This window comes from Trachinotus anak, unplaced genomic scaffold (genome assembly GCF_046630095.1).
Source record: "Trachinotus anak isolate AG129_WGS33_773 ecotype Australia unplaced genomic scaffold, CSIRO_AGI_Tana_v1 ptg000028l, whole genome shotgun sequence".
NCBI lineage: Eukaryota > Metazoa > Chordata > Actinopteri > Carangiformes > Carangidae > Trachinotus > Trachinotus anak.
In genome coordinates this window covers 12,826,342-12,838,668 of record NW_027273879.1, presented here as the reverse complement: position 1 = coordinate 12,838,668, position 12,327 = coordinate 12,826,342, and the positions used below count along the sequence as shown (strand labels likewise).

General features: G+C 40.2%; 1 protein-coding gene across 1 annotated transcript in view; it reads right to left on the bottom strand.

Annotated features, from left to right (window-relative positions):
* Positions 1-3,406: 3,406 nt before the first annotated feature.
* Positions 3,407-12,327, bottom strand: part of LOC139611857 (transmembrane protein 132D) — a 29,940-nt gene continuing 21,019 nt past the window's right edge. The window contains exons 7-10 of the mRNA XM_071466805.1: positions 9,328-9,508; positions 9,009-9,122; positions 8,669-8,860; positions 3,407-5,784 (exon numbers count right to left, since the gene is read on the bottom strand). Coding sequence (XP_071322906.1) covers positions 4,306-5,784; positions 8,669-8,860; positions 9,009-9,122; positions 9,328-9,508 — 1,966 coding nt within the window. The 3' untranslated portion in view covers positions 3,407-4,305. The remainder of the gene's footprint in view (positions 5,785-8,668; positions 8,861-9,008; positions 9,123-9,327; positions 9,509-12,327) is intronic.

The window sequence follows — 12,327 nt, the reverse complement described above, 5'->3', positions numbered from 1 at the left end:
ACTATACTAACTCAGTTAATCTCTTCCCTTTTCATCAGGTCCAATCATCAGGTCAATTTTTTTTATTTATCCAGTAATTTGATTTATCACCACATACTTGTAGAATTATCATTCCCATCCGGCCTCAGCTGTAATTTTTGTTAACATGCTAAAATAAGATTGTTAAGATGAAATGAAAAGAAAGAAAAGCAGAAACGCATCATTTACTAATTGTAAAGTATTGTAAAGTGTTTACAATATGGTGAACCGATCGACGTGTATTCACTTGGTCTACTGGATCCATACAATCTCAATGTAGAGTCAACAGTTATTAAATAACACATATATAATAAGCCTATAATAAGAATTTTTTTTTTTAAAAACTGCTAAAACTGCCTGTCAATAACAATGTATTAGTATCTTAAATTTATGCCACTTGAAATGTTTGGCATTAGATGTCAATCACCAGTTGAAAAAAAAAAGTTGTGAGCGGAAAGCCACACCAAGATCTATGCGGGTTTGGCTTCTTTTTAACTTTGCTTCTTTTCTTTGCCGTTGAACGTAGTTACTTGTCGGGAGCGGTCCTTTGGGATGGAGATAAAGATCGCTTTCTAGGAGCTTCAGCCATCTCTGCAATTCTGTGACGCTAGTTGGGAGCTGTAGCGTAACATCAAGCTACACTGACTCACATAGCCTCTAGTGTCACAAGACGGGACGGGCCTGAGCTAGCTGGTTAGCATGCTAATTTTAGTAGATATCTCTGAAATATAATAGATAGAGGTCTTGGTCATGACATTATGACTGTGGCTCCTTCACACACTGTTGTTAGTGTTCATTTCTTGAACATTTTATACTAAAATTCTGGCCAAATCTTACACACTGAACCTTTAAAGCAATGCAGTGTCTTAGTACAGGCTAGCATAGCTACAGACTCTTGTTTAACACGCCCTCACAAATCCAGTCAGTTATTTCATCACTGTCGTGGTTTAAAAAATAAATTAAAGTTTGCACACACAGTATTAGCATATTTATAGATGCTTACACGACCAGGCTCCTAAGGCTCATATTAATTCGGCAATACCTTCACAAGAATCTGGAGTCAGAGTCTGGGGGGAATTATAAAGTGCCTTAGCTCAAAATTAACTTAAAGAAAACATTTTTGTGTACAATTCCTTTAGCAAACAACAACAAAAGATCATTGCCGGGATCATTTAAAAATTCAGACACATTCTGAGGAGCAGGCAGTGATGAGTCATCCTGTCTTTCTATCTCCCAGTCTGTTTCTTCATCTCTCTTCTCCTTCTTCACTCATCCTCCCCTCCCATTTTGCAGTTTCATTTTCCTTGCCCACTTATTTATAATCACTGCATGTTGCATATTTTGTCCTTATATAAATACACAAAAACTACAACAACTATTGTGGCTGCGCTCATTTCCCTGTTGCAGACACCGCTTCATCTAATTGAGATTCCTCTTTTGTCAGCGAGGGTTGTTCTTTCTTCTGAACTGACAAAGCTGTTTCCTGTCTGTCTCATTAACACAAAGAACTTCTCTTCTGCCTTTAGTCCCCCTCTTTGTAAAATTGGTGACATTATCATATGATGCACACCGAGCACTGACACTGTGCTGACAAGCAATGACAGCGACGAGTGTCACGGGGAAGCACGAGGTACTTTGTTTTAATGAGCTGCCATTCAGTTTGAGTTCCCCTCCACCTGTGATGTGAGAGTTACTACTATCATCTCCCTATTCATCTAAGGACTTACTTCTGTGTGTGCTCCCGTCTTCGTTTGTTTATCTTTGTCTGCCTATTCATTTTTTTCAGTGTTCTCCTTTAAATATCAAGTTACACTACTTTTAACATCCACTGTGTTTAAGACCCCACAGTATCTGTAAATAGCATCTCAATCACAGAATATTTTCACAAGTGAGTTTTTTCCATTTGCAGCTACACGTTCCCATAAACACCTGCCTCCATCTGTGACCATGCAGCCAACCTGTGGGAAAGCAGCCTTGTGAAATAAGTGACCTTGTCTCTTTTGGTCTACGTTATCAGGAGTGTGCCATGGAGAGGGTCCACTAATACACACTAATCCTCCAACACAATGACCCCAATCCTTTAAATCTGTCAATAGGGAAGCTGATGCTCCAGATTAGAGATCCTGCTGTAATGATACGGAGAGACTTGTCTCCTGTCTTGCTGTTGTTAAGACAAACACACAGTTTACGATTTACGTACTTCATTATATGCAAAGTAGCCCTGACTGGTATGTTTATGGAGCTGTATCTCATTGCATTATTGCTAAAATAATGTAACTGGAATTACATTTCATTATGTTGTTTCCCATCCCCTCAAGAATAACTCCTTTTGTAGGCAAAGATTGTATTGGAAGAGTGTGATAAACTGAAGAACTGCTTTGTGATGAAGCCAGACACTTCACATAGAGCGCATGTGGGAGACAAAGGGATGAACCTGAGTTTAAAAAAAAATATGTGAAGTATCAAAAAAGCTCCAGTGGTTCAGTGGAAAAGCACATTGAGATTTTGTGATAGCACTGAAGTCATACAAACAGTGCAGCACTTATATCTTAATGATTACTGTGTCTGAACTTTTGAGTTCTGAATTCTGCGTCCTGGATGATATAGCAGGTCCGTAATCAAAAGATGTTGGGTCACGATGCGCCACAGAGACAACTTTGAATCACTGCTTATCTCCAAGCCGAGTTTGTTTACTTCTCTCACCACTGCTGGACAGATAAATCGACTGGAAAAGGGGAGACAGTTCATACACTCAGAAAAACGCTGGGCCTGTAGGTACAGAATTTTGGAAGAAAGTTATTAAAATTTGCTTTTATCAACACTATAAATCCACCCGATGCTGTTGTGCAGCAGGCAGTGACGACGCATGCTGTCATATCTGCAGCTGCCAACTCATGAGGCGCAGGGCATCAGATTATCCGGGCTTCTTTAAGCTGGGGATGCTGTTTATGCATCACATCTCCTAGAATGTAATTAAGTGTAGAAGTATAGCTGGGGTTCCCTCAGAGACACAGGAAAGTGGATGGAGAAAAATGATAAAACACCTTGTAATTCTTTGGGGACCCTGTTTAAATACATAAAACAAGGATCACTTTCTCTTTCCCCTCCCATCCACTCTCTGTGGAACAGTTTATGCAGCTGCACAGAGTCCCAGTATTGGCAGGCACATCAAATACGTTGCTGTCAGAATGATATTTTGTTGAATGATGACATCAGCCTTAAATCACATTCAATAGTGATTATACAGAATTAAATCTCAGCGATTCATAGCAGAGCTTTAGCCTCTAATCCAAACCATTGACTGTGCTTTACTGTGAATGATTCTCTATTATTTTTTAAAGGCTTTCAAAACAGTGACTGAATGAAATCGAATTAAAGCTAGAACAAATGTATCTGTTTGCTCTTTATTAATAGGATCTCGTAGGAAATACACATCACATTTTGGTTTTAAAATAAGAGGTTGTTACACAGAAAAGGCATCATCATTTTTCATTCACACATGAAAAATCTTACACTTGAATATGTATTGCTCTGAGTCAAGATACTAAGATTAGACATTTTTACAAATTGTTGAACCAGGCCCCCAGGAGAAGCCTGAAGCCCAAGGTTAACTTTGTTAAAAAATTCAGAAACAATGTCCACATCAAACTCTACACAGACTATATTTGCATAGCATGCATTAGATTTGAATAAGTATCTAGTGAAGACCTGCAGTGACACATTGCTCAAAATAACATGATAAATGTTGCATATTCTCTGACAAATTGCACAGACTCTTCAGGTATTCTCCGGAGGAATCCTAAAAAAAAGTACAAAAGGCTGGAAAAGAATACAATTACTTACAAGAAATAATCCCTCCTGTACTGCATTTACCCTGACAACTAGCAATGTCTGGAGCCATTTCTACAGGGGCAACAGAATTGTACAGAAGTAAAAGGAGGTGAAAATGTATTTACTTTGAGTTACAAATGTAGAAATAAGTAATAGTATAGATATATGTATATTTACAGGACTCAATCTCTAGAGCACAACCTCTTCAAATAGAAGAAAACTTGCACACAGTATCTCTCGTGTTCATCTTCATGGACACACTATTACATACTGTATTTACAGACTTTCATATAAAATGTTCTTTATGTAATCTCAATAAATACATCCTCTGCAGTGATTTATCTTTATCAAAAAAAAAAAGGAAAGCCAGCTTCTTTTCTTTTAGAGATTCTACAGCATCTCTCTCTCTCTTACTCACTCATACCCATACAAGCACACATACACACCCAAACAAACTCACTGGGGCTCTCCTAGAGGTTTGACTACAGGCCATGGCATGTCAGGTAAAGGTGTCTGAGGCTCAGCAGGGGCCTGGTGCTGCTGCGACTGCTGGTTGGCCCAGTTTAAGTCCACTCCATTCTTCTTCAGTGCAGCCAAGTGCTTGATGTCCAGCGTGGTGAAGGTGGTGAACTGGACTTGGTTCCTCTTACTGGTGGGGGAGTGAAGCGGCTCACTGCGGTGTGGTCTAGCCAGCAAGGTGGCTGAACGATTTGCCATGGGGTCAATTGCTTTTCCCTGAAACTGCTGCTGCTGGGAGCTGGTCCTGCTGCGGCCCAGGGTGGCAGTTCTTTCGGGGACGGCGGGTGCACTCACGGTGGGCAGCGTGTTCTCCAGGCTACGGTGGCCCATGGAGTCTATGGAATGACGAGACTCCAGAGGGCGATGGGTCTCTCGTTTTAGCGTGGACACTTGAGGTGGCGCACCTGGGGCAGGGGTGCTCTGGTTATTGCTCCCCAGCCACACCCAGTCATGCTTGTGGTCCTTCGGGTCCCTGCTGGGGGCCGGAGCGGCCTGTATGGGTGTCTTGTGATTACGGAAACAGAGGTTATACGAAGCACAATTCAGTAAAAAAGCCAGGATCGCTACACAGGAGACGCCCACCAAGGCATACATACCAATCTCCAAGTCTGACATGGCTCTGAATGTGCGAATGAGGTCGCTCTCGATTACTTTTGGAGTTTTAGGTTTAGGAGGCTCCTTCTTGGGTGTCACTTCTGCTTTAGGAATGTCTTTGTTAGGTGTTGAATTGGGGATGTCGAGCATGTTTCCATAGCTTCTCTTCTGTCCTTCACCTTTAATGAAAACACCCACTGTTGTTGCTATAGGTCTGGCAGTGCTCATTGTAGTGGCAGTTGTGGGATTGATATTATATGTGATGCCTCTTGTAGCTCTGGTTGTAGTTCCAATCCACACAACATGTGGCTGCACAGATCTTGTAGAAAATGTGGATGAGGTGGTTTTTTCTGCCAGGGTGGACTGGTAGTCAGGCACTGTTCTTCTTACCAACCATTTATCCATATCTGTGACAGCGTGCTGTGATGTCACAGTCGTTTTAAGCTCCCCTAACACTTCTGATAAACTACCATCGTCATCTTTATTTCCATCAGTGCCACCCTCACTGACTCCTCCTCCTCCTGCTGCGGCTCTGCTGCTACTCTGGAAGTTGATTCTTAGGAGCCCCATGCCCACTGCCAGCTTGCTCTTCCTCTTGGACTTCTGGCATTCCTCACAGATCCTCAGCTCCACCCTCACTAGTGCCCCCTGGCCTTCGCCTTCACCTTGTGCAACCACAAACGTGGACAGTGGGGTGCGGCGTACTGTGACCACACCCTCATCAGGGGTAGAGACTGTTAGAGAGTAGACGCTGCGGTCAAACAGCTCCAGTGGAGCAACAGCACCATCGCTGAACTGAACCCAGCAGCTGACCACCGCTTCCTGTAAGAGAGAGAGAAAGAGAGAGAGAGAGAAAGAAAGAACACACTATGATACAGAGTTTATATGCAGAAAAGCAGGTCAGAACAAATGCAGCAAATCAATATTCCCCCCGCCTTCACTCAGAGCTATATTGCTATGATTGTTAATAGCACTAAATTGCCTATGCTAATCTCTTTCTGATTACACTCTGTAGGGTGCTGCTGTACCATAGATTATAGTCCTATAAAGTAATAGTATGAAATGTAATTTCACCAAAGTGGATAAAGAGAGTACAATAGAAGTCCTTTGCACAAGAAAATACAGCAATAAGGGTCATGTTAAGAGCAGAATTAGCCAGTCCAATCAACATTAATACACAATGGCCTCTTTCCTGTTGCTAATGCAAGCCACTGGGCCGCCACAGACCTAACCTATATTTCGGGTTTGAATACATTACGAATCGCCCTGAGCAGAACATTAACAGCTTGCCATCACAGACACAATTGGCTGGTCATCTGCACTGGCATGGTTCTAATAGTTTGTTATTGACAGAGGCAGACCAGCCACAGTGGCAGTGTACTGTAGGTAAAGTGAGCTGTCGTTCCAGCAAATATGGACCGCCTAATTGGTGCCCCATGCCTGGTTTCAAATGGGCAAGCTGCCATGGCTAAATGTGTGTGAGTTTTCAAAATGATCATCTGTGCACCCTGTCTGCCTCTCCTGCTCTCTCACAGCGTTGTAACCGTGGATGATAGTCCAGGCTGTGAACGCAGCGAGTTCACATTCTGAGAGGCAAAGAGAAAAGATAAATATTACACCCGAGGTCATTGTTGCATAAATGTGCACTGTTGTGGCAGTTCTTATAATTCAAATCCTCTCCTGTAGAAGCCTATTATGTCTTTCCTGAAAAATGAGCCTTTAGTGTATTTTAATAACACACAACTTTATCATGGCAAGTTTAAAGTGTTATTTTAAGCTCCCCATTCATGTTTGTAATTCTATTGTTTGTGGTGGTGCATATACTGCTTCTGCTCTCAGTGCACTAACAATCAAACCTCACTTGAGCAAACATGAATGTGGAATAGGGTGGTAATTTCCCAACATAAGAGATTTTTTGCTCTGCTCTTGTGCTTATCGTCCCTGAAATGTCATCTTTTGGGCTTTGAGTAGCTGAAAAACATCTTGGTGCAAGAGACACAAAGTCTGCACTCCTTTTTTTGTGAGGATGTCTCACAATATAACAAATAATAATGCTGTTTAATGCCAAATGTCCCAACAAAACTAAAGTATGGGGCACCAAACAAAATAACAATGGGAACTGTTAAGGTAGATATGGTCATTACCATTATATATTCTCTTAGTCCAAGTATGAGAAGAAATGAATTTTCCTAAAGATGATTTGACTTGTGAGCCATGACTCCTCTATGAACCTCCAAAAGATAAATATTTTACATCAAACTCCGACAGAGATGAGTGCTTGCTTCCATCTCCAATTATAAGATTTTTCCCTTTATTCTCCTTCAAAGCAACAAGACAGATTTTACCAGATGTTGCCACACAGGATGCAATTTTTCTCCCCTGTCCTCTATCCAGATGTAAAGCCCCGCCCGCTAACAAAGTTTCCATGTCTGTCCAACCAAAACCTAGAGTTGTTATTTCCCCACAACCACCTCTGTGAACAATGGGAGGGGATGCTTTTCCATTTCACCTATGTGATTCATTGCATTAACGTATAATCCCCTAAATCTTTAATTCTATTAATTCCTAATAACGCACACGACAGAAACATGCTAGTACATACTGTGTATATAAAAAAGTAGATTTAGGATCTAATCAAATTAAATCAACATTAGAATCAATTAAATCATTTAATCAATTCACTGCACTTGCACTGTCCACAATTCCTTTGGCTTTAGCCTGACTGTGATTAAGTGCTAAATCTGAAATTGAAAAACTAAAATCAATGCTCGGGTCCTATAATCAAGGTTTGATTAGCATAAGGACAAATCAAAGAGTGGCAACACAAATCATTTTTTCTAATCTAACAAGAAGCATGTTCGTGTTAAAACGTGGGTCTATGAAGATGCTGATGTTATTTATGCTGTTGCTTTATTATACATGCATCTGTGAGTGTTTCCAGTGTGGTGTGCTGAATAAAAGGAGGAAAACTGTCATTGCCAGGGGCTTGCTTGTTAAATGCTCACACTTTTAAAGAACAATAACCCAGGGATGTTTTATGACTCTTACACATGGGCAAAAGCATGGCTGCGGTGGTAGAAGCTCGCTACAAGAGGGAAATAGCTCACTTAAAAAGGCAATAAATAATTACACAGAATAAATACAGTGAAACAGACTGTACACTCTCACCTTTGATATTTAATCAAAGCCTATAGCAATCTAAATTCAGTGTGTGTGTTGATGCTCTTAGCTATCCTCTGTGATGAAAGTGAGTCTATGGGTTGACACACAGGCACTGTCATGGGAGCTACAGAGAGTGTGGGCGTTGTTTAGTGTATTCCATCAAAGGAAAAAAGTATGGTTAAATTTAAAATGAATTCTATGATATGTTTGGATTTTACCTTGCACCAGTGTGCAGAAATGTGGTATCACTTGACAAATCTATTTTGACTGCTTCAAAATTGAAAAGGATCAAGAGATATGCAAAATAATCCCACAATAAGCAGACACACTTTTATAATCATACATTTGAACTGCTTCTGTGTATTTCTTGTCCCTTGTGATTTCAACATTCTTTTGAAATGGTCCTTCACGAGTTCTATTGCGAGGTTAAAAATGAGTTTATAATAAAACTTACAGGCATAAAAGGAGACAAGTACCACCACATACAGAAAAGCTATGCCCCACATTTTTATGCTTTATGTGTAACAATTTTCCAGTTACTTACCTGTTTGAGCTGCGTGATCATCTCCCGTGTGGTTGCCGTGGCGACGATGGCCCTGTTGCTCCCTGGGCTGAGCTGCAGGGACAGAGAGAGTCCAGACACCAACTGCACTCCCAGCTCTGTCACACTCACTTTGTCGTCCACCACCCTGATGCTCCTCTCAGCCAGGACCGATGACGTCAGAGGGGACAGCACCTGCAACAAGTACAACCTCGTTCATACTGCAGATGGATATACAGCAAGTGTATATAACCTGCACTGCAACTGCTAAAACCACGCACACACACACACACACACACACACACACACAAACGCATACACACACACACCCCTCATGGCTCACCTGTACTGTAGTAGTGCCCACAGCCCGTCCCTGCAGCACCACCCCATTGTGTACCCTTGCTACATCAGGGTCTGCCACTTTTAGAGAGTAGCGTACAAGATTGGTCACATCCACCTGTTAATCAAAGAAAAACATTACTTTCAATCATATTAATTCCTCAGCCAAAGCTAAGGATTTTTTTTTTTTTTTTTTATTGCAGCAATGTATGATTGTTATCAATCCACTAATTCAGTATCTTGTTGTAATTTTTGGAATATAGAAAATCCTGATATTAAGTGCTGGCTTGTCAGCCTCGGTTAGGACTGTTAAATGTTTTTACCTGCCAATCAGGACCCAGGAAGTACTCAACAGGCTCTGCCCCAGTTAGCAGGTCAGGTAGCACCTCAGCACCAGCCTGAGCCACGAAGGGCGTGAGCACCCTGAGTGTAGAGTGCTGGTACTGCAGCATGCAGCCCCTGCCCTTCCTCATCTCCTCCTCTTCCTCACTGTCCCATGTAGACCTAACCCACAAAGGCAATCAAAAACAATTAGTGACAGATTTCCTATTCAAAGGAATACTTTCAGAAACAAGCTTCTACGCTTTCTTGCCGAGGGATAGATGACAAGATCAGTATAACTTTCATGCCAGTATGCTAAATATGAAGCTATAGCAATCTGCATGCCAGCACCTCTATAGCTCACTGATTAACGCATTACTTATATCTTCATTTGTTTGTTTGTGTAATTTGTAAAAAAAAAAAAAAAAGAAAAAAAAAAAGAAAAAGGGAGTTCTGATCTGAGTTATATCTTGGCACAGTAACTCCAAGGACTAATCTAGTATATAATCCTTTTACCTTTACCTTTACCTTTGGACAGACCTGTTTCTCCTTGCTTCCAGGCTTTCGGCAAACCTGCTGACTGTAGCTTCATATTTAGCATGCAAGCATAAATATAGTATTGATCTTCTTCAAGAAAGTGAATCACTGTGTTTCTCAAAATGTCTAACCATATTATGAATAATATGTTATTTCATGCATTGAAACACAATTATTCATAAACATGTAGATATTTTTTCTACATATAACCATAATTCCCATATATGAAAAAATATATGTATATATAAAAATAAAATAAATATGTAACAATTACATATGAAACCTATTAGGAATTGGAGATATAAAAAAAAATATATATTATATATTTCCTTATAGCTGACATCGGCAACATCACTTTCTATATAGGAACATATATGTCACATATTAGGCTACATTTCTGTATAGGTCACCTGGGAATGAGCTACTGAATTGTGTTAGCTCTAAATTAAGTCTTTAACCAAATTGCAAACACTGACACTGCAAAATCATGTAGTTAATGTGCAATCTGAACACCTAAATGTGGTTTCCTGCTGGCCAGCAGAGAGGCTCTGAAGAGCAATACTGGTGTACTTGCTGCTGCTGGGTGACCTTTCCTTCTAAATGAATTTAAGTTAAATTAACCAGGATCCCACAGCTGACTGGTTTGTTTATGGGTGATAGAGGTTAAGTTGCACCCCTCAATCCCTCAGTAATGATCATATAATTATCATAAGCACAGCTGGTCTGCCATGCACTGCGCCACAGGTGGGCTGGACGATTGTTGGATGTGTTTTCACACTGTGGGCAGAAAGCTCCTGTCAAGAACTACAATCCAAATACACATCATTATTATATAGCCTAAGGTCAGAGCTTAACATGTGATGGATATGCTGCTTGAATTGAATCAGTGTGACTCAACATCAGACGGAAAACAAACTCTTTCTTCAATCCTGGGTTACAGCAGTACCATCAGTAATATGTCAAAGTGAATTTTTCAGAATATGACCCACTGATTTCCAAAACACTTGAGCACAAGTTTGAAGTTTTAATGCTGAGTCTCTTTGCCATGGTTACTCAATGTCCTTATAAGTTCTTTGAGCCATCATGCCTTTTACTGGGTTCCCAGGCTCCAGTCAGTGAATACAGTGTTATTATTGGTGTTAATTAAACTCTGCTGGTGTTAATAAATTGCAAAAGTCTATTTCAATCTATTTTGAAACCACCAGAGATAAAGAGAGATAAAATAGATAAAAAGCTTTACTGAAAATCATCATTTATTACAATGAAAAGAAAAAAAATGCAAGCGAGAGGATATTTAATAAATCCACATTGTTATTAGTAGATTATTTTCATATAGAGCCCAGTTTAACTTGAGTCTGTGCTGCTGCTGCCAATAAGACACAAATTCTAGTTGCTTCTCCTCCACAGCTATGCATGTGCCCAACATAGTAGTATGAAACAAATACATTCAGTAGCTACTTTTTTCATCATGACCTGAGACACGCCATTACAATCACACAATAGAAATTTCTGACCTAGTATCTGTTTTTGTCTGGAGCTGGGTATTGAATGTTTTGGGAAATGAAAGCCCATAAGGGTTTTTACCCTGGAGAAAACTAACAGCCCATCAGTCGGCCATCATCATTAGTATTGAGTGAAAAATAATGACTTTACTGTAAGTATTGAGTGAAACTCCACTAACCTTTATCTCCAGGGCAACTGAAATACCTCTACAGTGTCCCACTCACTAATGCACCAAACACTAACTGACTCCATCTGCAGTCTACAGAAGAATATTAGAATTTATATGAGACACCTCTCAATATAATCCAATCCAATTCAACACCACCACTAACTACAGATTCAAAAATTACCATACAGTTGAGTCAACATCCCTCTGACTCTGTGTCAACACAAACTGATTATTCTAAGCTTTGCAAAGATACAGTAAGATTTCTTGCAGGGCTGGCTTCATCTGAAGTGTTTCTTCTTTTTTTTTTAATTCCTAAGTACAAGGTCATCTCCCTAATGCAATAATTGGTTGCTTGTATATGAAAATGCCACTTAAACACATTTAATTTAAGAGGAATCTAACAAATATTTCATAAAGAGGCATCTGAGTGTAAGAATCACTTGTACTCATTCTTACTGCTAATTCTCACTTTAGACTCTTTAAGGCAGAGATGTGTGAGTTTAGACTTGATGTGACAACAACTTACGCAAAATGCTAAATATTTGACTAAAAAAATCGTAGATGAAGATGTGATTTCCTTTGGCATATGAGGCTTAATAACGAACAGTAAATTTAACCACATTAGCTATAGGAGATTCACGTAGCTGACTTTGCAAACATGAAATCAACAAACCCGCATCACAGTGGGTGTGGTTGGTGTAAATTAATATAAGCCATGTCTGATGTTAGCCCAACAATGCTGCTCCTCCATAATGACTTGTTTAGGACTTTAAACACAAAGCTCAGGACTTTG